The sequence below is a fragment of the Capra hircus genome, chromosome 2 (assembly GCF_001704415.2).
Source record: "Capra hircus breed San Clemente chromosome 2, ASM170441v1, whole genome shotgun sequence".
In the NCBI taxonomy this organism is placed as follows: Eukaryota; Metazoa; Chordata; class Mammalia; order Artiodactyla; family Bovidae; genus Capra; species Capra hircus.
Window position 1 is genome coordinate 73,818,112 of NC_030809.1, and position 26,633 is coordinate 73,844,744.

Here is a 26,633-nt window from a genome sequence, read left to right on the forward strand (position 1 = left end):
AAATGTGGATCACTGCAGGGTTTATTTTGGAGACATATTGGGAAATGGATGGGATGGTGATATGTCAAGCAGAGGGAAGTGAAAAAAGTTATGTGGTCTCAGAGGGGTGAGAAAGATAATGCTGACATCAAGGAGAGATGCAATAGAACCAGGAGGACAAGCAGGTCTGAGCAAGAGATGAGCAGTAGCAGGTTGAGTGAATACAGCCGGAAGTGGTTGTAACATAGCTTCCCATGGAGCTGTCCTTCAGAAACTTTAAAGGGACAGCTGCAGTGATTACGGAGGCTGCTTTCCGGTGACACCGTCTGGGTTATTTCTGCCAGCTCTGCACCTCAAGCCCAACCAGTCTAGCAGCTTGCATGGTCTAGAGGTAGAGCTTGAGTGGGCACCTGGGGAAGCGGGAAGAGAATGGAAATCTGTTGATAAAAGACTGAATTTTAAAATACACATGTTTTTCTTTTTTCCCCTGTGCTAATATTTTCCTTCTTATCCACTGATTCTATAGGTAATAGTTTGCAGCTCCTAAACCCAAATTCCCAGGCCATCCCTCCTCCATTGTCCTCCCCCTTGGCAACCACCAGTCTGATCTCTATGTCTTTTAGTGTGTTTCTGTTTCATACGTAGGTTCGTTTGTGCCAAATCTTAGATTCCACATATAAATGATATTATATGGTATTTCTCGCTCTCTTTCTTACTTTACCTAGTATGATAATCTCTAGCTGAATGCATGCTGCTGCAAATGGCATGATCTCATTCTTTTTATGACCAAGTAGTATTTCATTGTACTACATCTTCTTTATCCATTCATCTGTCAATGAACATTTAGGCTGTTTCTATGTCTTGGCTATTGTGGGTAGTGCTGCTATGAACATAGGGGTGCTTGTATCGTTTTGAATTGAAGTTTTGTCTGGATATGCGCCCAGGAGTGGGATTGCTGGATAACATGGTCATTCTATAAAATACACTTTTTAGTGATACACAATACCAGACATTTGAAATATCAGCTATATTTGGACTCATTTGTAGACAGTATTGAAACTAGAACTTAAGAATCAGAAGCGTCACAGGTGAGGTTCTAAGGTTCCTTGGGAATCAGACTCTGAGATGGAGATGAACACACAGAAGGCTTAATAGGAAGTGCTCTCAGAATGGACATCAGTGGAACGGGAAAGGAGGAAGTAGGATAAAACAGGGCAATGTTGAGCTGTGATGTTTTCAACAGAGGTCTAAGCTGACCCTATAAGAAGCTCTAGAGCCAACCTCCACAGGGGTCCCAAGTTGGGGCTGGGGGACAAAGAAGAGGGGCCTTTTGCTGCATAGTAATCAGTATTTGGAAATGGGCTTCCCTGGAAATGAGGCAGGACTTAGAGGGAAGTGGTTCTCTCCACCCAAGACAATCTTCCTATTTTCCCCATAGGGACTGACAACTGAGAGCTGTCTGCCTGCAATACTCCCTGGCAATTCTCAGAAGCTAGGAGAAGAAATCCTCTTTTTTTTTGGCCATGTTGCACAACTTGAGGGATCTTAGTTCCCTAACCAGGGATTGAACCCAGACCCCTGCAGTGAAAACACAGAGTCCTAGCCCCTGGACCACCAGGGAACTCCCAACTCCTCCATTCTTGAATGAGGGTCTTGGTGGCACATTATACCATCTTGGGAAGGATAGCTGAATCACTTTGCTGTATAGTAGAAATTAATAAACACTGTAAATCAACTATATTTCAATAAAACACATTTTTAAATAATAAACTACTAATATCTACAAAAATAGTAGGCCTATGGAACCTCTGCCCAATCAACTCAAGTAGTCTGTTCTTCATCTCCATGGGTGGGAATCTGTGCCTTAATTTCTTCCTTTTCTCAATCCTTCCAGTCTCCATGCTTATAACCTAAATTTTAGTGGTAGATTATTAACTTGTCTTTTTTCCTCAACTGTATATCCTTTCTTTTTCCAACTGTATATCCTTAGAGTTTTTACATCAGTCAAAAAAAGTAGAGTAGGTGCTAAATTAACATGTTTTATAATGAAAAAAAGAGCAGACAAACAACAAAAAAAGAGCAAACTGAGGTTCAGAGAGGTTTAACTTGCTTATGGCTACACAATAAATTGCAGAATAATGATTTGAACCTGAGCAGTCTGATTTTAGGGACCTGATCAGAACTTTTCCCTTTCTTTAGGGATCAGCAACCCGAAGCTCAATTTAGAGCCTACTGCCATACTTTGAGAAGCCATTTAGTTTGGCCCCCCTTCCCTGAGTATTGAAAGGTAGTGTACAAGGCAGGCATGATGCCTGGGAGAGGCAGCAGCTCAGCACCAAACTTCACATGCTCTTCTAGACTGCGTCACCGCATGGCCTGCCTCGCCCTGCAGGTGCTGACATCAGCGGGCCCTGCTCTGCCAGACAAATTATTTCCTCTCACTATCCATCTGTTGCTCCTTTATAAAACAAGAAGCTGAGGCTTCCCTGATGGTCCAGTGGTTAAGAATATCCACCTGCCAATGCAGCGGACATGGGTTCAATCCCTGCTCTGGGAAATCTTACACACGATGGAGCAACTAAGCCCATGTGCCACAGCTTCTGAGCCTGCACGCCTAGAGCCCGTGCTCCACAACAAGAGAGGCCACTGCAATGAGAAGAGTAACTCCCACTTGCTGCAACTAGAGAAAACCTGGGCGCAGCAACAAAGCCCCAACACAGCCAAAAATAAATCCGTGAATAAATATTATTTAAAAAAACAGGGTTGGACAACATGGCCTATCTCAGAGGTCCTTACCAGTTCTAAAATGTTATAAATCTAGAGTTTTCCAGATCCTGGGCCATCCTCTCAGCTTTTGGAGCCAGCAGTTTAGAATGGCAAGGTAACTAACCTACACAATCCTCAGATGTATAGTCCCAAAAGGTCATGACCACGACCTGGTTCTCTCTGTATCCAGCCTCTGACACCCACAGAGCACACCCCTTCAAATCCAAGTCAATATTAAGGCAGGGGGAAAACAAGTTGAGTTCTGCTAAACAAACAGATTAGTACTTCTTCAAGGATTAAGGAAAAATGCCTAAAAAAATTAGGGGAGAACCACATTCCCAAGCATACAAGGAAGAATTAATCTAAGTAAGCCTGTGTGTGTGCGTGTGTGTGTTAGTCGCTCAGTCATGTCTGACTCTTTACAACCCACCACTCTTCTCTGTCCATGGGATTCTCCAGGTAAGAATACTGAAGTGGATTACTGTTCCCTTCTCCAGCTAAGTAAGCTTAGGTCACCTTTTGCTGATGTGAGTTTTCTGTCCTAGGGAGAAGCAAAGATGCTGAAAGATGGGAAGGTCTTCAGAGTGGTCCAAGAGAACTGCTGGGATCTAGAAGCTCGTCTTAGAGAAATGGACCAAACAGGTATTTACAATGAGAAAAGGTATTAATGTTTTCATCTGATGTTAGAGGCAAGTCTGCCCTTTGATTACCTTACATGTTTTATGTGATGGCACCCCCTGATCCCATTTTCTCCACTGTTCCAGCTTCACTGGGGGACGGATGGCACCCCCTACTATAATGTTTTTGGAGTGTGTATTTAAAATTTAGGTATGTTTGTGCTCAGTTATGTTTGACTCTTTGAGACCCCATGGACTGTAGCCCACCAGGCTCCCCTGTCCATGGGATTTCCCAGGCAAGAATATTGAAGAGGGTAGCCATTTCCTTCTCCAGAGGAATCTTCCCAACCCAGGGATTGAACCCAGGTCTCCTAGTATTGCAGGCAGATTCTTTACCATATGAGCCACCAGGGAAGCCCCCAAATTAGGTACACTTGTTTTAAAGTAGAATGCTGTGTTATAGGGGCTTTCTAGGTGGTACTAGTGGTAAGAACCCTCTTGCACAATACAGAAGACATAAGAGACTCAGGTTCAATCCCAGGGTCGGGAGGATCCCCTGGAGGCAGGCATGGCAACCCATTACAGTATTCTTGCCTGGAAAATCCCGTGGACAGAGGAGCCTGGAGGGCTGCCATCCACACTGTCGCAAAGAGTCAGACACGACTGAAGCAGCGTAGCACACATGCTATATTATCAAAAAGATAAAAGTAGTATTTTATTATTTTAAAAATTTTAAATTCAAATGCATAGTATTCACTTATAGAGCCAATTAAAACAGTAAGAATTAGGGATTTCCCTGGTTACCCAGTGGCTAGGACTCTGGGTTTCCAGTGTAGGGGTCCTGGGTTCCATTCCTGGTCAGGGAATTAAGATCCCACATGATATGGCATGGCCACACACACACACAAACAAAAACAATAAATATTAGAATTCACAGATTAAAGATGCCAACTGCCTTCTTAGTTAGGGTTAGGATCCAACTTGTTTGTGCAGTTTGCTTTAGCACAGTACGCAGAACATCCACACGGACACACAGGGGGTGGAAGCAGGAGCAGCTACAAAAAAGTAACCATATAGTCCCACTATACTCTACAATGAAACCAATCCAGACATTTGAAAGGGGAGAGTTAGGAAATTTTTATTTCCTAGCTAAATCAATAACAATTTATAATAACTGCTTGCATTCCTTATCTTATATTTAAAAATCAAACAAAAATCCCCCCAGTTTAAAAGAATTGTGAAAGCCTATCTAAAATATGATATGATGGACAGGGATGAAGAATAAATAAAATTTAATTTTTTAAGAATGGTATGACAGCCACATTGGGCTTTCACTTGTTATTACCCGGCTGACTGTGCCACCAAGGAGAGCATGCTCCAACAAGGGCACCCAGCCTTCTGGACACCCATGGGCCATGCCCAGGGGCTGTGATGAGGAACCCCCACAATAACACCGTCAGGCCTAAATTTTAACAGTAGTGGTCTAGATTTAATCCAGAAAACAAACAGTTCATACACACAAACCAAAGAGGTTGTATCTACCACCTTTATAACCAAAGACAAATGCATGAGAAGTTCAACTATGTACACAGAGACAGCAAGAGACATTTTATTCTAAGGTCTGCACAAATTGAGTTGAACTATCAGCCCCCAAATGAGCAGGCGGTCTCTGGCAACTCTAAGCTAGATGGGCTTCCCCGGTGGCGCTAGTGGTAAAGCACTCATCTGCCAATGCAGGAGACAAAAGAGATCCCTGGGTTGGGAAGATCCCCTGGAGGAAGGCATGGCAACCCACTCCAGTGTTCTTGCCTGGAGAATCTCATGGACAGGGGAGCTTGGCAGGCTACAGTTCATTGGGTTGCAAAGAGTGGGACACAACTAAAGCAACTTAGCATGCACACACACAGGCACGCACTCTAGGCCAGATAGTGCTTTATGATTTTTTTTAATAATTAAAAGTATGTATAAATTGCATTGACATTGAACTTTGTGGAAAGCCTGAAGCACCTCTATAGGCCATTCCAGAGAAAATGGTACATATGCCCCTGTTCTAGAACAGGGATGGGAGGGGCACTGGAGAGAGAACTGGCTTCCCAGACTGATAGCAGAGCCCAAGCTGAGCCAGAGCTCCCACCTCTCAAGGGGAAAACTATTGGAAATGATGACTAGTGTCAGAACCATTGTTTAAGACTGCAGTTTAGATAAAGAATGTCCTCTTTGGCTTTGGGTGTGTGTTTCATTCCATGGCTATCCTTAAGAGAACAGTCATGGCTAACCCTTGCTGAGCATTTATTTTGTTTCCAGGCATTGTTCTCAGCACCCAACATGTATTAAGTCAATTTCTATAACAACCATAGGAGGTAGCAACTATTATTATACCCATTTTACAGATGAAGAAACTTAGGGACAGAGGTTAAGCAATCTGTCCAGGATTACATAACTTATAGGGGGCAAAACAGGGATTTGAACCCAGGCAGTCTGGCCATAAGGGCTTAACAGTGTATCCTTGTGCCTCCACCGAGGTAAGAAAATACGATGATAAAGACACAACACAGAAGATTTCAGCATACCATGCCATTTTCACAAGGAATTGAAATTGGTAGCTCCTGGGTTACCTCATCACATTATGTGGCAGGCATTGTTGTACCTATTCCCACCTGAGGGATGCAAGGAGTTTAAATGACTTGCTTCGGAACACACAACAGTAAATGGTAGAGCTGGGACTGTACTTGGGACTGTCTCTCTTTCCATCACTCTTCCAAGAGAGCTTTTCCCAAGCCTCCCTCAGGATAAGAATTGCCTGGGGTGCTTACTAGGAATTTTTTTCAGGCCCCATCCACTGAGTCAGATTTTCTAAGGGAAGGCCTCTGAATTTGTTTTTATGATGTCACTTCTCTCCACCCCTGGCCTCTGCCCACTTTACTCAAGGTAAAGTGGTAAATTTGGGGAACGCTTGGCAACCCACTCCAGTGTTCTTGCCTGGAGAATCCCAGGGATGGGGGAGCCTGGTGGGCTGCCGTCTATGGGGTCGCACAGAGTCGGACACGACTGAAGCGACTTAGCAGCAGCAGCAGTGCTATGCCAAACTATGTTTTTTAAATATCAGCTCTAATTGCTTTTTCCCCTCTCAATTCCCAGAGACTAAAGAATAGCTATCCAAATAAACCAGCACATAAATAATGCAATTTACTATGTTAATATGAAATACAGAGACAAGTGATGGCTACTGGGGTGTAGGGAAGGAGCCAAGCTGGACAGGAGCCTCATCCCACCACTGGCAGGCCATGTGACCTTAGATCCAATCTATAAAGTGGAGAAATTAAACAGAATAATGTAAGCAAAAGCATTTGTGTAAAATGTGAAGATTTTACAGTTGAAAGGGACTTGTCTGTTGCAAACTAATCAATGGACACAAATCCTGATCTGTGGCAATGTTTAACGATGCTCTGTAATCAAAAGCTGTAGGGTGTAGTCCTCACTAAACAATGATTTATTTTTTAATATATGGGTATGTTCAACAAGTCAGGCACTATTCTGGACACTAGGAATGGGATATAGACAGACAGGCTCATGTGGTGTTTATGATCAAGTAAGGAATGGCACAGAATAAACAACTAACTACAGTCATGACAGACTGTAATAAGTAGCAGAACATTGAAAGAACAGAACGGTGAGAGAGAGAATGCATGGAGTTAGGGAAAGCCTCTCCAAGGATCTGATGCTTGAACTGAGATCTTGGGGTGAAAAGGTGAAAAGGAGCGCATCCTGCGATGAGCCAAAAGAAGAGCATTCCAGGCAGATGGAATAGCCATGCAAAGGCCCTGGGGCAGGAAAGAGCTCCAAAGAACAGGCAGGAGGCAAATGAAGCTCAGTGTGAGCAGGAAAGACTGTGTGGAGCCTTATACCATGTTCAAGTCTGGATTTTACTCTAAGTGTGATTACTCTAAAAGTACTTGGAAGTTTTGAATAATTGAGTGACTTGATCTAAGTTTTAACACTTACTCTGGCTTCCAAGTGGAGAACAAACTGTAAGAGGACAAGAGTGATGGTAGGAGACCAGCTTGGAGGCTTCTGCAGCAGTCCCCATAGGAAATGCTGGTGGCTTGGACCAGGCAGTGGCAAGAGATGGGGAGAGGTGAGTGCATAAAAGGAACTGGAGCAGAGCAAACAGGACTTGCTGTTGGGTTGGAAGTGGGTATGAGGGAAAGAGGGCCCATCCTTGGCTTGGCAGCATCTCTCCCAATACCCCAGCTCCAGGAGTGTGACTATCAGACAGTTTAGGCTTGCTGGATGCTGGAATCTGGAACCACACTCAGGGCCTCATTCTGGGCATTCCAGACAGTGGGACTCTACCCAGACTCACTTAGATGAATTATAGGGCCAGGAAGGTGACTGAGAAATATACTCTGTCATGCATGACCTGAGATGAAACACCTTAAAAAAACTGATGGGGAAATGCCTTGCTTAAATACAACTTCACAGTTGCTGAAATAACCTTTGAAAAATGGGCATTTTAGTTTTTCTTCAATGATCTCATTTTTGTCCAGCCTTTCCTCCTCCTCTTAGAACTGAGGCTGAGGGATGAGGGAAGCCTAGGCCAGAGACCCTGAGAGAAGGAGACAGGGAAGACACAGTGAGGGAGGGGAGAGCAGAAGGAAGTTGGGACGGAGACTTGCTAGGCTCCAAGGCCCTGGGAAATACAGAGGTGCCTGGGTCATTCTTCTCACTGGCTTTGCTTTTGTGTCTGTGTCTAGGAGTGACTGTGCAAGCCCTTTCCACGGTTCCCGTCATGTTTAGCTACTGGGTGAGTGTGAAATCTCAGTCCATCTCCTTGGTGAGCAAAGGCTCACATCCAGTTCCCTAGCAAGTAGACAGATGCCTCGTCTTGACATTGCCCACCCAACCCTCCTTTAGAGATCAGCAAGGCGCCTCACACTCGCACTGTTCTCTCCCAGGCCTGTCTTCCTAGTCACGTCCTTGCTCTAGGACGCCATAGTCCAGTATGGTAGCCAATAGCTGCATGTTACCATGTAATTGAATTGTATTTCCACTCGACAGCACAGTTCTAGACTCAATCTTAATCTCCATCAGAATGACCTATTGACTCATTCCTGCCAAGCCAGGCTCAGTAACTGACAAGACAGTCTATTCTAAAGTGATAAAGATTTTGAGGTGATAGGAGTGATGGTGATGGCCTAATATGTTGCCTCTCCCATGGAAATATACACAATTCGAAACAGGATTCCTTGAGTTGAATGTCTTTCCCCAAGTGATTAAATCTTGAGTGCTAAAAGTTTCAGGCATGATGGCAAGCCTGCAAAAGGACACTTTTGTAAGTAGTTGGAGGTACACTAAGTACCCACTCAACCAAATATATATTCAAGCATGTGGTGATTTAAGGAACATTGGAAATACCACCTATTCTCACCTCCTCCACCTATGCTCATAATTCCAATATTAGTGATTCAATACTTATCTGTTCCTATGATGAAATTCACTGCTTAAAATAAAAATACCCTAAGACCTCAAGATACCTGAATTTACCTGATTGGGTGCTGTTCTAACTGGACAACTGGCATTGCTGGAGAGTACCAAATTCTTAGCAGTGGGGCGGGATGTTGAAAAGAAAGACAGAAAGGAAGGAGGGAGAGTTAGGAGAACAGAAAGCAAACTTTGTCTGCATCAGCATCTTGCTAATAAGGTAACTCTTTGAGTGTCACCGCCAACAGGAAGGACAAGGAGAAAGACAGGGACAAGAGAGTTTCATGAGCAGCCTGATATCCCCAAGGAGGTGTGACAAGGAGGTGCCCTGATATCCGGCTCAGTTCCTGATGTGGGTAGGGGGGAGCCCTGCAGGCTCCTATCTGGGTTGCTGGATGGTCTGCCCTCATTCTATGTCTAGTGTAGGATTCCAGGCCCTGATTACATCAGTTTTCTAATTAATCAGCAATATCCTAGCCGTTTTCTTTACCTTGGTAATGACTGGCCTCTGGGTCTTCTGTGGCCAAGTGCCTGTCTCAAACTGTGCTTCAGGTTTACGAGGTGTAAAGCCACTGGGAGGGACAAGTGACTGAGCCTAGAGGAGGTGCTGAGCAGAGTAGATATCTAAAGTAGGTTTTGAACCATGTGCTTTCCCTTGCCTGTCTCCACCAGGCCAAACCTCAGGACACTTTAGACCTGTGCCAGCTTCTGAACAACGACCTAGCTGCCACCATTGCGAGCCACCCCAGGAGGTTTGTGGGTCTGGGGACATTGCCCATGCAGGCCCCTGAGCTGGCGGTTAAGGAGATGGAGCGCTGTGTGAAGAAGTTGGGCTTTCCTGGGGTTCAGATCGGCTCCCACATCAACGAGTGGGACCTGAACGCACAGGAACTCTTCCCAGTGTACGCGGTGAGTACGAGGTGCCCACTCAGCCAGCGTGGAGCAGGCACCATGCTGGTTGTCCCTGGGTTGGAGAAATGCCTGATGACTTGCTGGATGCAGGGGGACTGTGGAAAGAGCCCCCCCACAGGAAGGTCCATCCTACTAGAAAAGGGACAAGTGCAAATGCTTCCCAGGTCAGCCTTAAGTTAACTCAGTGAAATCTCTCTTCTTTTGAGCCCTCTTGCTCTCCTTTTAAAGTTTAATTTGGAAATAAAATAGATAACCAACAAGGACCTACTATCAAGCACAGGGAACTCTGCTCAATATTCTGTAATAACCCAAATGGGGAAAGAATTTGAAAAAGAATAGACACAAGTATATTTGTAAACAAATCACTTTGCTATACACTTGAAATACAACATTGTTAATCAACTGTGCTCCAATAGAAAATAAAATTTTTTTTTTAATTTAAATAAAGAGGTTTCATTTGGAAGCCAAATATTACCCACATCACAGCCACTGTGCCAAAGGGTCGGGTTAATGACAGGCCCCAAAGTATTTACTTTTGCTTTGGAAAAAAATTCTTACCATTTTTCAAAATTATGAAGTAATCCAATTGTGGAAAATATAAAAAAGCATAAGGAGAAAAATAGCTATACATAAAATTTAAAAAGCAACAAGGATTTACTGTACAGCACAGGGAATTAAACCCAATACCTTGTAATAACCCATAATGGAATATAATCTGCCAAAAAAAAATCACTATGCTGTACATCTGAAACTAACACAATATTGCAAATCAACTATATTTTAAATAAAGAGGAAAACAAAAATAACCCATAATTCTGCCACTCAAAGATGATTAACCATGGTTAATAGTGCATTTATCTTTTTATATGCATACATCTGCATATTTTATATTTTAATGGAATTGGAATTCTATTATACATGTGATTTTATATTCTAATTGAGAATTTCTAACCTAAGTGAAAATTCTCTCAATGCGTGACTTAAAATAAATGCATAGTATTGCAATATGTCTTGTTTTATTTAACCGACTCACAATTAAGATACTTTTAAAACAATTTACTTTTTAAATGTAGTATAATAAAAATATGCAACAAAAATATACCATCACAATGTTAATATTTGATGATACTAGATAGTAAATGTATAGCTGTTCATTGTACTATTGTTTATAACTTTCTATACTTGAAACATGGCATAATAAAATATATTTTCAAAAATGCAGTGCCAGCCATTTCTGAAATATCCAGCAGAAGAGTCCACAATCCCACGGTCCTCTCTACTTTGGGAGGTTCTTTCTGTACCTAAATCTGCTTTCCTTAATGCCAGAATTCAAGATGCGTAATTCTTTATTCCATTGCATTTTTAAAAAATGTCTTCTCTCCTAGAATTATAATAGTATCATTTTTGGTTATTTTCATTGTAAACGCAAAATATTCAGTAGTGAATTAAGTAGATGTTGGTGGCCCCATCAGGTACTATAATCACTGATCATTTATTTCATTTATTATTTATTAAGCTCTGACTACATGTAGGATGTTTTCCATGTCTGTGCCTATGGACACTGCCCACCAGTTGGGGGACTGCCTGTTAAACTGCCTCCTAATAACCTGAAAGATTTAATGCTCCTCTAAATACTGAACTCCCAGAAGATTATTGGCTGCAGTGGCTGAACTGATCCAGCATATGTTTTCTAGAAACTTTAATGAGCTCTGAAAAGAGGATTTATTTACTTGTGTAAAAAATTGTTTCAGCACAGCGTGAGCAAGCCTTCAGCTATAAGTCATTTTATTATTCATTGGACTTAGCTTTATGAATTACTAAGGTGCTCAGAAAGCAACAGCAGCCAGTTGGGGTCCAAATGGATATTTTCATTTTTGTGATCAGTTCAATTAATCATTCTAACTAGGCTGTTTTGGGGTCTGCCAGTCTCTGTGGGGATTCAAGAAAGCATCCTGGCCCCATTTGACTTGTGATGTCCTGGGGTTGACAGCACGTTTGTTTGGTTAGCAAGACTTGCCAGCCTCACCACTAACTTGCTGAAATGAATGAGAGGAGTTTCTGTGAGCCAAATTGGCTTTGTCATTGAGAGGTCAGCCAGAGCTCCAGAGCACCTGGTTGTCCCCCTAATCTCCTAGACCTCTGTTCTCAGTGAAGGAACCCAGCAACATACTCATATCAGTTTTCAGGTATAAAAATGACCTTGTTGTATGAAGCAGAGTGGCAGTGGAAAACTGCCTACCATTTATTAGCCAGAAGACCTCAGTAACTTACTTAGCCTCTATCTGCCTTAGTTTCCCTCTCTGTAGAATGAGAATAATAAAAAGTACTCATCTCCTAAAGGATTAAACTAGTTAACAATTGTGAAATTGCTATATATATAATACCTACATATATGCATGTGTGCTAAGTCAAGTCAGTCATGTCCGACTCTATGCAACCCTATCGACTATAGCCCACCAGGCTCCTCTGTCCATGGGATTCTCCAGGCAAGAATACTGGAGTGGGCAGCCATTCCCTTTTCCAGGGGATATTCCCAACCCAGAGATCAAACCCACATCTCTTACGACTCCTGCATTGGCAGGCAGGTTCTTTACCACTAGCGCCACCTGGAAGCCCATATATAATATATATTATATACATCTACATATACATAACAGCTTTGGCACACGGCCAGTCAGTTCAGTCACTCAGTTGTGTCCGACTCTTTGTGACCCGATGAACCACAGCACGCCAGGCCTCCCTGTCCATCACCAACTCCCGGAGTCCACCCAAACTCATGTCCATCGAGTTGGTGATGCCATCCAACCATCTCATCCTCTGTTGTCCCCTTCTCCTCCTACCCTCAATCTTTCCCAGCATCAGTGTCTTTTCAAATGAGTCAGCTCTTCACATAAGGTGGCCAAATTATTAGAGTTTCAGCTTCATCATCAGTCCTTCGAATGAACACCAAGGACTTTAGGATGGACTGGTTGGGTCTCCTCGCAGTCCAAGGGACTCTCAAGAGTCTTCTCCAACACCACAGTTCAAAAGCATCAATTGTTCGGTGCTCAGCTTTCTTTACAGTCCAACTCTCACATCCATACATGACCACTGGAAAAACCGTAGCCTTAACTAGACAGACCTTTGTTGACAATATAATGTCTCTGCTTTTTAATATGCTGTCTAGGTTGATTATAACTTGCCTTCCAAGGAGTAAGCGTCTTAATTTCATGGCTGCAGTCACCATCTGCAGTGATTTTGGAGCCCAGAAAAATAAAGTCAGCCACTGTTTCCATTGTTTCTCCATCTATTTGCCATGAAGTGATGGGACCGGATGCCATGATCTTAGTTTTCGGAATGTTGAGCTTTAAGCCAACTTTTTCACTCCCCTCTTTCACTTTCATCAAGAGACTCTTTAGTTCTTCTTCACTTTCTGCCATAAGGGTGGTATCATCTGCATATCTGAGGTTATTGATATTTCTCCCAGCAATCTTGATTCCAGCTTGTGCTTCCTCCAGCCCCACGTTTCTCATGATGTACTCTGCATAGAAGTTAAATAAGCAGGGTGACAATATCCAGCCTTGACGTACTCCTTTTCCTATTTGGAACCAGTCTGTTGTTCTATGTCCAGTTCTAACTGTTGCTTCCTGACCTGCATAGGTTTCTCAAGAGGCAGGTCAAGTGGTCTGATATTCCCATTTCTTTCAGAATTTTCCAGTTTATTGTGATCCTTTAGCACACAGTAAGTGCTCAATAAATTTAGAGTTATCATGATTTTGAAGGTGTGACTTATTTTCATATTCTCTATAATGTCTCATATACCAAAGGTGATCCAAAATATTTGTTAATTTTAACTGAATAGAAATGAGCCATCACAATTACACAAAATGAAGTTTTATCCTCATGAAGAGTGAAATCCCACCAAGATACCATGATCATGTGCCTCTATCAAGCACAAACCATCCCAAGAAGTTGATACTCTCCAGCCTGCATCCACTAGTAGAAACCAACTAGCTCCTCTCCCTTCAAAAGATTTATATCTCTTCCACTCCCTGGAACCTGTTGAGTTAGAAGTCCTTTCTTCAATCTACACATTGCCTGCCACTTTCAGAATCACCTGTTGTCCCAGGACTATTTCTCCATTTTGAAAATGCTTATGCACACAAGTCACATTGCATCAGCCTGGTTGGCCCAGATGTTTATTTGTAGACATAGGATGAATCATCCCAGCACCTTAATATATTTGGAAAAGAAATGCTCCAAGGAAATTTGTTTTGAACCATGGCAAGCCAGTAATATAAAAAACCTGTTGAGAGGACTTTTTCTAATTAAACATTGTGTTAAGTAAAGGTCATGCCCTCCAGATGGTATTTCCAGTTCCCAAAAGGTCCTGGAGCAGTTGTGCTCATGACATTCTTTTCAGTACCTGCTTCGCTGCAGCACTGAGAGCTCTTCCCTTTCTGAAGTCATCTTGCTCACAGCAGCTAAGCTGTGGTCCTGAGGCCTTGTGAGTGCCTGCAGAGCCCATAAATTCCCACCTAATGTCAGACTCAGAGAGGCCAGATGATATAGGTCAGGCCAACTTGCTCCAGGACAGTCATGAGCCCCTGGCTCCCAGCCCATCAATTCCTTACTTTCCACATCATTGGGTTTCCAGGAGGGGCAGAGGAGGGAACACGCCAACTATGACTCCAATGATACAATCTGAGCAATCCTTCTGAAAGAATGGACCAAACAGGAACCAGCAGGTGAAATTTCCTTGGCATTTGAGGTGTGAGATCAATCCTCGAGCATTTTGCCAATGCTATTTTTGATTCTAACCAAGACCCTTGTTAATTCTAAGTGTTCTTTTTTAGTTAGTTTGTCAATGACTCTGTTATATAGATCAGATAAAACTTCAAAAATAGTTTATTTATTCAGATCAATATAGACCCAGAGAAAAGCAATACCCTAAAAGAGTGCCCTATATTTGCTGGCTCATCCCAATAACCCCCTCACCCTCTGATTGCTTCTTTGAAGGAGGCTGAAAGGCTGAACTGTTCCCTATTTGTGCACCCCTGGGACATGCAGATGGATGGACGGATGGCCAAATACTGGTTCCCTTGGCTCATAGGTTTGTGTCAGCTTGTGATCTGGAAAAGAGAGTCAAGCCTTGGTGTTTTCCAATTATCTGTGGATGCTATTATGTCAAAGAGAGAAAATATGAATAATTGACAGGATTGTGAGTTATTGAGTTCTTATTGCTGTATGTATTATCTCATTTAATTTTTTTAAATTGAAGTACAGTTGATTTATAATGTTCCAAGTACACAGCAGAGTGATTTAGTTGGGTTACTTCATTTAATTTTAATCTTACTCACACAAAACTTTATGAGGTTGACATTATAATAGCCTTTTTTTGCCATGCCACATAGCTTGAGGGATCTTAGTTCCCCAACCAGGGATCAAACTCATGCTCCTTGTAGTGGAAACTCAAGATCCTAACCACCGAACCACCAGAGAATTCCCTAAAATATCTGTTTTAAAGATGAAGAAACTGAAGTGGTTAGGTAAGCTGTGCAAGTCACATGGTTAAAAAGTGAAAAGCAAATCTGTCTGACTCCCAAGCTACCTCACTACACGGACTCCCAAAAAGTCTCTGAAGAAAAGCAGCCATGCCTATCTAATAGACTTTTTAGAAGCCAGTGATAGCATCAGCCTTTACAAATGAGAACCCTGGAACTGTGAGTAGAAGGTCAACTTCCCCCATTGAAGGACCAGGCTTTCAAGTTCCCTGTTACATGCTCTTCCCCCATCTGCACTGTTCACCCATGGTTCCACCTGAGGATAAGAGGAGAGACCTCTACTAGGAAAAGGAGGTGAGATCTCTACTAGGCCTACCAGACTCAGAATAAGAGTTGGTCTGGCTTCTCTTTCTGCCCTGACATTTTATGCCCCTGTTACTGCTTTTGGAGACCAACGAATTTAGTAAGGCAGCTTCCTCCCCATCCCCCACCAAATTCTTGAGCAACAGTTAGAAGAGATAACCTAAGAAGCCCCAGTGCTCTGCAGCTTCAAAGAAAATCTCTTTGCAATTCACATAACACACTTTGACAAGTCCCACAAACATATTTGTACTACAACTTCCCACAGGAAAAACAAAGGAGAGCATTTACACAGAGGATCATCTCATAACTTATTTTGCAACACAAATATATATTGATCCTTTCCAGCATGTCAGGCCCTGTACCTGGCACTAAGGATATACCAGGCATGGACAAAGCCTCTGCCCTTCTGAAGCCAGAGGTGACAAACAAGTCCACAGATCATAAACAAGCAGACTACTTTCAGTATTTTATTCTGGATGTAAAGGCAGTCTTTAACAGATTGGAGAATTCCCAGCAGGGCAGGGTCATGATCCAATTCACATTATAAATATTCCGCTTTGGCTCCTATATGGACAATGTACATGGGGTTACTGTCCACATATGATGCTACTCATCCCCCCACTGGAGGGAAACTCTGCCCACAAACCACTCCCAAACAGAGATGAATAACATCATACTTCCAGAATTCTCAAGAGGCTAAGGATTGAGGGAGCCAGAGGCCTCTCTGTCCATGGAACAGTGACAGACCTAAGGCAGGATGAGCAACCAGTAAAGCCCCATTTGGCAGCCAGAGAGTCAGCTTTTCCAGAAGGCCCAGGGCTCATTCATGGAGCCCCCAGAGAGCTCTTTCTTTCTTTCTTTTTTTTTTTTACATGAAACATGCTCTTTACTAATGACCCCATAGACTGTAGCCTACCAGGCTCCTCTGTCCATGGGATTTTCCAAGCAAGAACACTGGAGTGGGTTGCCATTTACTTCTCCACCCCAGAGAGTTCTTAATCACAGACTGAAAAACAGTAATCTGGAAATATTGCCCAGATTGACTCCATGGACATGAAAGCATCAGGTTTGGACCAGCTGCCTCTTCTAGAAGCACAAAGCACTTGAAATCACTCATTTTAATCCAGTTACTTTCAACCTCAGCTCTAAGGGGGCAGCAAAGATTTGGCAGGAATATTAATATTAGTTGATACTTTCTGAGCACTCACTAACTGGCAAGAACTAATCATTATGATCCCCATTTTACAAATGAGGAAAACTGGAACACAGGGAGGCAATTCATATTTGTTGAGCACCTGTCGTGTGAAGTTCTGGCCAAGAACTTTCCCAATATCATCTTTGCAAGGCCATGCATAGCCTTGCAAGATGGGCAGTACTGTCCCCATTTCACAGGTGAAGAACCCCAGACTCAAGGGCATTATATCAGTTTCAAAGGCCAAGAAGCAAAAAAAAAGTGAAAGAAGAAGGGTTCAGCCTAGACTCACTGTACTCTACATGATCCACTGAATCCAAAATGGAAGCTGGAAGAATCAGGACAAAAGCCAGGTCCTCTCGCTCCTTGACGGTTCTAGCCATTAGATGACTTCACTTGCAAGTGGAAAATAGAGAGTGTCCCATGGCTTCTGCTTGCCAAAGTCAGGCCTGCATAAAACCAAGCCATGCTGGGGCACAAGGAAACTGTGTTTCCCAGCACTGACAATTACAGTAAGGTGCTATTCCCCTGCCATTAGCATCACTGAACTTCTTGCTTGTGGTGACAATCCCTATACATCATGACTGCTTCCTCTTCCAGGAATGCCAGCTGAGACCACTGCAGCCATCTGTTCCATGATCATGGGTGGAGTGTTTGAGAAGTTTCCTAAACTGAAAGTGTGCTTTGCACATGGAGGTAAGACCCCATCTGTATTGGTCAGCTTGGGCTGCCAGAACAAAATACAACTAGTCTAGGCAGCTTAAACCACAGAAATGTGTTTTCTCAGAGTTGTGGATTTCCAGGATCATGGCGCCAGCACGGTTAGTTTTTGGTGAGATCCTTTTCCTGGATTACAGAAGGCTGCCTTACTATGTCCTCACCTGTCCTTTTCTGTGTGTGTTCACAGGAAGAGACAAAGAGAGTTTAGGTGTGTCTTCCTTTTCTTATGAGGACCAGTCCAAGCTTATGACCTCATTTAACCTTAATTATCTCAGTAAAGGCCTTATCTACAGATACAGTCACATTGGGGATCAGGGACAAAATTTTGGAGGGATACAATTTGGTCTTTCTAGTCACTGTTCTAGTTATAAAATATATGATGTTTCAAGGACCAAATCCCACTTTTGCAGACAAATTTAGTTTGGCTGGCACAGTTTACTTGATTTTGCTTTGGTTTTTATTTAAATGCCTGTTAGACCATAAGCTCTCCAGTTTGCAATAGTCTTTACCATTCACTATTGTTTAGAAATAGGCCTGTTTCATTCCTTTACATTTCCTGCTTGGTCCCTATAGGTAAATGAGTTTGGAACTCTTGGTTACATACACACAATATCCAACTGTACATACTGTTCTCTAATCTGTTTTTCCTTCTCATCAGCATATAGAGACATCTTTCAATGTCAGTGAGTACAGACCACCATCATTTTTGATGGTTGTATGTATAGCAATATGTTTTATGGATATGCCATCATTATTTAAATATTTCCCAACTGATAGGTTGCCTCTGTATTTTTCTATCATAAGACACTTCATTTTTAAAATCTTGACCACATATCTTTACATACTTGGCTTCTTTCCCTAGGATGCATTCCTTAAATCTGAATTTCCAGATGAGTTAACTTCATTCTATATTCTCGCTCCTTTATTCTGGGTCATCTCTCAGCATTTGGAACCCAGTAGGTCCTCTGTAAATACAGTTAACTAACTGGGCTATAGGAACTTCTCCTTGCATACAACATGAGGATTGAAAAGAATCCTTTTCAAGTAACACTAGCCTCTCAGAAATGCGTTTTACTTGCAGGTGGTTCCTTCCCCTTCACAGTTGGAAGAATCTCCCATGGATTCAGCATGCGTCCTGATCTGTGTGCACAGGACAATCCAACCAACCCAAAGAAATACCTTGGTTCCTTTTATACAGACTCCTTGGTTCATGATCCTCTGGCCCTCAAGCTGTTAACAGATGTCATAGGAAAGGTAAGCCAGAACTGCTATTCAGATAACTTATGGGGAGTAGAGTGCAGGATCAGCAACCAGTTGCCTGGTCTCTCTCCATAAAAGGGGTATGGGAGAAGAGGCATTAGAAGAAAAAAAGGGACATTAAAGTATGGAATTAAGTTTGCTCGCATGAGGTATCCTATCCAGAATCTCCTTCAACACAAACCATGTGTCACCAGAAAACCATCATGGATGTATGCCAGGGAAAGCCCAGATAACCCACATGGCTAATAGCTCCCATGTGAGTTCCTCTTCCTACGGTCACCTGTGCAGTGATCCTGAGCAAGTGACACATCATGATGAGGTAAGCAGGAAAAGGCCACCAGTTTTGAAGTCAAATACACCTGAATTAAAATCCTGGCTCCACGTCTTATGAATTAGGTAAAGTGTGACTCTGCCAGGTGGTGCTGATGGTAAGGAATCCTCATGCTAATTCAGGAAACATAAGAGATGTGGGTTCAGTCTCTGGCTTGGGAAAATCCCCTGCAGGAGGGCATGGCAACCCACTCCAATATTCTTGCCTGGAGAATCCCATGGAGAGAGGGATCTGACAGGCTACAAGTCCACGGGGTCGCAAAGAGTTGGACATGACCGAAGTGACTTAGCATTCATGCAGAGGACTCTTAACTTAACTCATCCGCTAAATGAAGGAAACTGGAACATGGCACTGGTCAGGGAGGCAAGGGAAGATGCTGAAGGGTCTTAGGCACTATTTGAAATGTTTCTCTGGCCTTTGTTTTGAAAATAATTCTCTCATTTGGCCAGAAAGATCAGCAAGGTAGTGCTTTACATCTCACAAGAGAAAGTCCTTCCTCTGTTGTGGTCTGCTAGCAGCTCTCCTGTTGAGAGCATCTACATATTTGAAGGCTGGCAATGTGGTACTTGGATTGAGAGTAGATTCCAAGGCATTTACAATCTTGTTTAGCAGAGAAAGAGGTCCACTATTTGAAAGTTGCAAGTAGTGTTCAATCTCCAGAATGGAGACTACATCTCACTTTAAAGTTGATTGTTTCTCTGGCTTGAGAAGCTCACTAGAATAAAAATGTTGAACATTCCGGTTTGGGAATAAATTATGTGACTGAGCTCTGTTTCTGAGCCTTCTGGCTTTTGCGTTGCCCCTTCTGAAATGGAAACTTAGCTAGTTGTGACTTCTGATTATTACTGGTTTGGAAAAAGGGGCTATGGACAGATGTATAAGTAGGAAACTACAGGAGAAACTGAAAGATAACGTGAGCTCTGAACTTCAGGCAACAGAGGACAGGGACTAGGAAATTGATGTGGAATTGGGGAAAGGGTCATTCTCACTACCTCCCATCAAATGTAGTATCCCTGGTATTCCTGACAATGGCAACTTTAGGAAAAAACACCCTCAGCAAATATTAATACAACAACCATCTTATGAGTAATATCATTAGCACCTTTAAACAGAATTCAGGGCAATATACATTGGCCAGGAGGTCACAGCAGAAGAGGAAGAACATGGAAAGTGCCTTGTGGTAACCAGTGGATAGACTAGTTAGGAAGTACATCCCTTTTATGGACTCTTAGAAAATCTCAGAGGGGACTTTGCAAAACTGCAAAGATGCATTCAAACTGTGAAGACTTGAGCCACAGAAATGTGGGCGTCAAGAGCAAATGTGACCTCATTTTATGTGACTTCACATGCTGGTGAATCTAGGACACAGAGGCAGTATATATTAATAATTTAGGATTCTCTTTAAAATATTAATGTTTCTTCATTTTGGTTATATTCACATTATCAAAATCTTTCAGAAACAATCCCCAAACCAGAAGAGCTAAGGAAAGTCCTAGCATGACAGCCAGTCTAGACAGAAACTGTCCAAATTAGCGCTAGAGGAGGGAGGTTAGAGCTATCGAGCTGTAGAGGGAGGTCCAGGACAGATAAAATGAAATGGATGGATTATTTGATGTGTTTGAATTTGAAACAATGATCACCAGCCAGGCATTCAACAGATCTATTTATGCATTAGGAACAAACAAGCTGTATGTATATAGAAAATATAGCAGACGAAACAAAAGGAAAGAATGGATGGATTATTTGACGTGTTTGAATTTGAAACAATGATCATCAGCCAGGCATTCAACAGATCTATTAACGCATTAGGAACAAACAAGCTGTACATATATAAAAAATATAGCAAATGAAACAAAGGAAATAACTCCAAGAAAACAAACATCCATACAAAGAGAGATAATCACTGCATACTACTTGACTCAACAGTGAACAATATTTATATTTCTAGTGTAAATATTAAGCATTAACTTAACTGAAAATTGTAATTCCGCTAGGAAAATGGAGGAGGGAAGTTGGGGTAAGAAATTCTCCACGATCATAACGGGAAGTCAGTAAATACTCTCTAAAGCTAATAAACCAAGAAACAATATTATAATCTTATTATCTGGGTCTGTGAGGGTGATTATCATGTTAAAAGGTAAAAGAGGCTGCTTTCAGCAACAAGAGCTGGGAAAGTGGACCCAGGACTGTATTTTATAAGAAAGACATTAGTAATAGTTAATTGTTTAACTATGTATTAAACATAGTTAAAAAACCTTCTTTGGTGGCTCAGACAATAAAGAATCTGCCTGCAATGCAGGAGACCCAGGTTCGATTCCTGGGTCCAGAAGATCCCCTGGAGAAGGAAATGGCAACCCACTCCGGTATTCTTGCCTGGAAAATCCCATGGACAGAGAAGCCTGGCGGACTACAGTCCAGGGAGTCGAAAAAAATCAGACATGACTGAGCGACTAATACTTTCACTTTCAGTTAACTATGTATAGGTGTTATTTTGATAAGTCAAAATTCTAAATAATACCTTAAAGATAAATAGATATATGTCATATATACACCAAAACCATTTATTGCACCCCAAAGGAAATGGCAACCCACTCCAGTGTTCTTGCCTGGAGAATCCCAGGGACGGGGGAGCCTGGTGGGCTGCCATCTATGGGGTCACACAGAGTCGGACACGACTGAAGCGATTTAGCAGCAGCAGCAGCAGCAGCAGCAGCAACTACTTCTAAAGTTCCCTCCAAACAGAAGACTTAAATTATATAATCTCTTAGCTTCCTCCCATCTCTAAAATTCTTTGCTTTTTCTCTGTCTACTTATTTTTAAAGACAGAGGCAAAGAATACTGGTTATATTTTACTGGTCTATCACTGTGAAAAATATGAAAAAAATTATTGCTTCCCAGTTTTATCATGATCAGGGCTTCCCTTGAGGCTCAGCTGGTAAAGAATCTGCCTGCAGTGTGGAAGACCTGGGTTCAGTCCCCGGGTTGGGAAGATCCCCTGGAGAAGGGAACGGCTACCCACTCCAGTGCTCTGGCCTGGAGAACTCCATGGACTGTATGGTCTAGGCGGTAGCAAAGAGTCAGACACGACTGAGCGACTTTCACTTTCACCTTAACATAATCATAGAAAATTCGCTTTATATATTTAGGTAGATAGATTTTGAGAGGTCTGTTATCCTCCCCTTATGATTGCATCATAATTTTGGCTAGATCCAGTGCTAAGCTCTTTGCTGCAAAAGAAATTGCCCCAACTCAGTGGATCAAAACAACAATAAACATTTATTATCTCATATGGTCTCTGTGTCTGGCATTTAGGAACAGCTGAGCGGTCTCAGAATTTCTCACAAGGTTGCAGGCAAGTTGTCAGTCAGAGCTGCAGTCACCTGAAGGCTCAACTGGGGATGACAGATTTATTTTCTAGGTGACTTTTATACATTACTGGCACATGGGTGCTGGACTTTGGCAAGAGGCCTCACTTCCTCCTCATCTGGGTCCCTCTAACTCTCCCTCTGGGTCCCTCTAACTCTCCTTAAGTATCCTCACAACATGGCACATGGCTTTCCTAAAGAATGAATGATCTGAGAGAGAAACGGGTATAGGACAGGAAAAGAGAGCAAGAGAGAGAGGTGTACCAGGCAGAAGCTGCCCTTTTATGACCTACCCTCAGAAGCAAGTCACTAAATCTGGCCCACATTCAAAGGGAGTGGAATTCAGCTCCACCTTTTGAAGGGAGGAGTATCAAAGAATTTGAAGACATATTTTTAAACTACCACACTATACACTCTGGTGACAAATTATTTACGAACTTCGTAATTCCTCCTAAATGCAAAATATCTTTAGTCCTCCCACAACCACCTCCAAGTCTCATCCATTTATAGCATAAGCTTAAAGTGTAGTATCTCAGCATTTAAAGTAACTTGTGGATGGCACTCCTCATGTGGAGTTTCTCTCAGTCTGAGAGTACAGAGCTAACTTCTTTGCCAGCACATACTCAACTATAAAATGGTGAGACAGGCGAAGGGTAGGTGCTTCACACCCTCCTTTCCAAAAGAGGGGAATCAGGAGATTTAGAGGAGTTACTCATCACCAGCAAATCTGAAATCTATCGGGCACGTGTTGACAATTCCTTGATTAGAACTCAGAGGGTAGAATGATTCTCCAGTCTTGGTTCTACTCTCCGAATCCTCCCTCCTTTTCCATGAAAGGTAGCCCATGTTTGTGGCTGAGTAGTTTCTACAGACTGCTTTATGCTCTCCACAACTTTTGAGGCCCAAAGGCTTCATTTAGTTCTAGCTGTTCCTTTAAATCCAAGTTGGTGGTGTTTCTGCAAATGCAGTTCTCTTTGCAGGTCTTTTATGAATCTTATTAGGCTTCAGGTGTGTGTGTGCTAGTCACTCAGTCGTGTCTGATTCTTTGCAATCTCATGGACTATAGCCCACCAGGCTCTTCTGTCCATGGGAATATCCCAGCAAGAATACTGGAATGGGTTGCCATTTCCTTTTCCAACATTAAGCTTCATACCATTGTGCAAAAGCCTTACCCACAAATTTCTGAGAAAAGACTTTCTCTACATTTTCTGCAAAGGCTGCTGAAGGACAACACTCTTAAGCTACGTAGAAGCCTTTATTGTCTGATGGTTGTTCTTTGAGGCACTGTCTTAAATCTTTTGAAGTCATAACAAACATATTGTAGTTACATCTTGGCTTCATTTTTAGACTATATCTTTCAGATTGCACCCTGCTCTTAACGTTTGCTGGAAAGCTACCTCTAATTTTAGCATCATTTGCCGTCAGAGGAGCTAAGAAATTTCAAACCCAACAATTCCTTTATTTATAATGGTGTTGGTTTAGTTGCTAAGTCATGTCTGACTCTTGTGACTCCCTGGACTGTAGCCCTCCAAACTACTGTCCATAGGATTTTCCAGGCAAGAATACTGGAGTGGGTTGCCACTTCCTTCTCCAGGGGATCTTCCCAACCAGGGATCTCCTGCACTGCAGGCAGATTCTTTACTGACTGAGCTATCATTCCTCCCTTTAAGGCACTCCGCTTTGCATTTTACTATAGGCAGCGAGAAGCAGGCATGCAGCACTTCCAGCACTGTCTGGAAATTTCCTTTGTAATGTCACCCAGTTGATAAATATAATTTCTACTTTGCATATTACTGTTGGTAACAATATTGCTTTTGTTGTTGTTGTTGGTTTTTTTTTTTTGGCCACAACATAGCAAGGATCTCCTTTCCTCTAGTTTCCAATAACATTTTCCTTATTCTCCCAAAATCCCTGCTGGTAACTTTCTCACAAGTTATCACGCTTTTAATAACAGTCTTAACAAGAGTCTTCAGTCTTTTCACTGTCTCAAGATCTTTACAACTTCCTCCGACCAATCCGTTCCAAAACCACTCCCATGTTTTTAAGTTTTCATTATGGCAATGGCCTACTTCCAGGTACCAAAATCTATATTAGTTATCTATTGCTACATGCTACATTAACCAAAAACTTAGGTTAGGTTTGGGGCTTCCCTGTTGGCACAGTGATAAAGAATCCACCTGCCAATGCAGGCGATGCAGGAAATGTCAGTTTGATTCCTGGGTAGGGAAGATGCCCAGGAGAAGGAAATGACAACCCATTCCAGTATTCATGCCTGGAAAATTCCATGGACAGAGGAGCCTGGTGGGCTACAGTCCATGAGGTCTCAAAGAGTCAGACACAACTGAGTACGCACAACCAACCAACTAGGTCAGGTTTAAAACCACAATGAACATTTATTATCTCATTCATTTCCTCTGAGTCAGGAATCCAGGAATTACATGGCTGGGCAATTTGGATTCAGGCTTTGTTATGAGGTTCAATGAGACAACTACAGCCCAACAATATCTGTCTTTCATTCTTTCACCTTTTAAATTTTTTTGCCCACTACTTTTTACACTAAATTAACCCCAAACTCTCCACCAATTTTGTAACTTTCTTCTCAGAACATTTAAACACATTAGATACGGTAAGTCTATTAATTCTTTCTTTTTGGAAAAATATCTCAGGAGTTTCTGACTTGCTCAAATATGGACTGGGTTGCTATGTAGACCTGTTGCTCAGCTGCCATCTTGAGATCCCCCCTTTGCATGCCTCATGTTCTCTCTCTCTCTCTCTCTCTCTCTCTCTCTCACTGGGTTCCCAGCTTCCTGAGACCCACAATTTTCCAATTTCTTGCTCTAGTCCTTCATCTTGGTAGAGAACATCTTCTAATAACTTTCTAAGAAAGAGAGTATGGGAGATAAAATTTTTGAAGCCTTGATTATCTCAATATTTCTTTCTTCTTCCCCTGTTTTTCGGTTGCCAAGCCATATCTGACTCTGCAACCCCATGGACTGTAGCACGCCAGGCCTCCCTGTCCCTCACTATCTCCTGGAGTTTGCCCAAGTTCGTGTCCAGTGAATTGGTGATACCATCCAACCATCTCATCCTCTGTCACCCTCTTCTCCTTCTGCCTTCCATCTTTCCCAGCATCAGGGTGTTTTTCCAGTGAGTCAGCTCTTTGCACCAGGTCACCAAAGTGTTGAAGCTGCAGCTTCAGCATCAGTCTTTCCAATGAGTATTTAGGATTGATTGGTTTAATCTCCTTGCTGTCCAAAGGACTCTCAAAAGTCTTCTCCAGTACCACGGCTCGAAAAATCAATTCTTTGACACTCTGTTTTCCTTATGGTCCAACTCTCATATCTGTACATGACTACTGGAAAGACCATAGCCTTCACTATACAGACTTTAGTCAGCAAAGCGATGTCTTTGCTTTTTAATAAACTGTCTAGGTTTGTCATAGCTTTCCTTCCAAGAAGCAATCATCTTCTAATTTCAGGGTTGTAGTCAACATCCACAGTGATTTCTGAGCCCAGGAAGAGAAAATCTGTCACTGCTTCTACTTTTTCTTCTTTCATTTGCCATGAAGTGATGGGGCTCAATGTAAGTTACTCTTCACTTTCTGCTATTAGAATGGTATCATCTGCACATCTGAGGTTATTTCTCCCAGCAATCTTTATTCCAGCTTGTGATGTGCTCTGCATATAAGTTAAATAAACAGGTGACAATATACAGCCTTGTACTCATTTCTCAATTTTGAACCCGTCAGTTGTTCCATATAAGGTTCTAACTCACTTCTTGATCCGCATACAGGTTTCGCAGCAAACACGTAATTTTGAGAGTTTTTCACAGTTTGCTGATACACATAGTCAGAAGCTTTAGCATAGTCAATGAAACGGTAGATGTTTTTATGGAGTTCTCTTGCTTTCTCTATGATCCAGCAAATGACAGCAGTTAGATCTCTGCCTTTTCTAAACCCAGCTTGTACATCTGGAAGTTCTTGATTCAGGTACTTGCTGAAGCCTAGCCTGAAGGATTTTGAGCATATTCTTCCCTTACAAAGAGTTAATTGTTTAGCTAAGTATATAATTCTAGCTTGGAACCTGTTTTCCTGATGAATTTTAAATACATTTTCACATTATATTTTGACTTCTAGAGTTGTTATTGAATAATAAAATGCAAGTC

General features: G+C 42.3%; 1 protein-coding gene across 6 annotated transcripts in view; it reads left to right on the plus strand.

Moving 5' to 3' along the window:
* The window catches only part of ACMSD (aminocarboxymuconate semialdehyde decarboxylase), a 63,190-nt gene that overhangs the window by 12,298 nt on the left and 24,259 nt on the right, over positions 1–26,633 (plus strand). For all 6 annotated transcript variants that reach the window (XM_013969992.2, XM_013969999.2, XM_013969997.2 and 3 more), the window contains 6 exons: positions 3,291–3,387; positions 8,117–8,166; positions 9,516–9,752; positions 14,754–14,847; positions 17,394–17,489; positions 18,595–18,767. In XM_013969992.2, the coding sequence (XP_013825446.2) occupies positions 3,291–3,387; positions 8,117–8,166; positions 9,516–9,752; positions 14,754–14,847; positions 17,394–17,489; positions 18,595–18,767 (747 nt within the window). The remainder of the gene's footprint in view (positions 1–3,290; positions 3,388–8,116; positions 8,167–9,515; positions 9,753–14,753; positions 14,848–17,393; positions 17,490–18,594; positions 18,768–26,633) is intronic.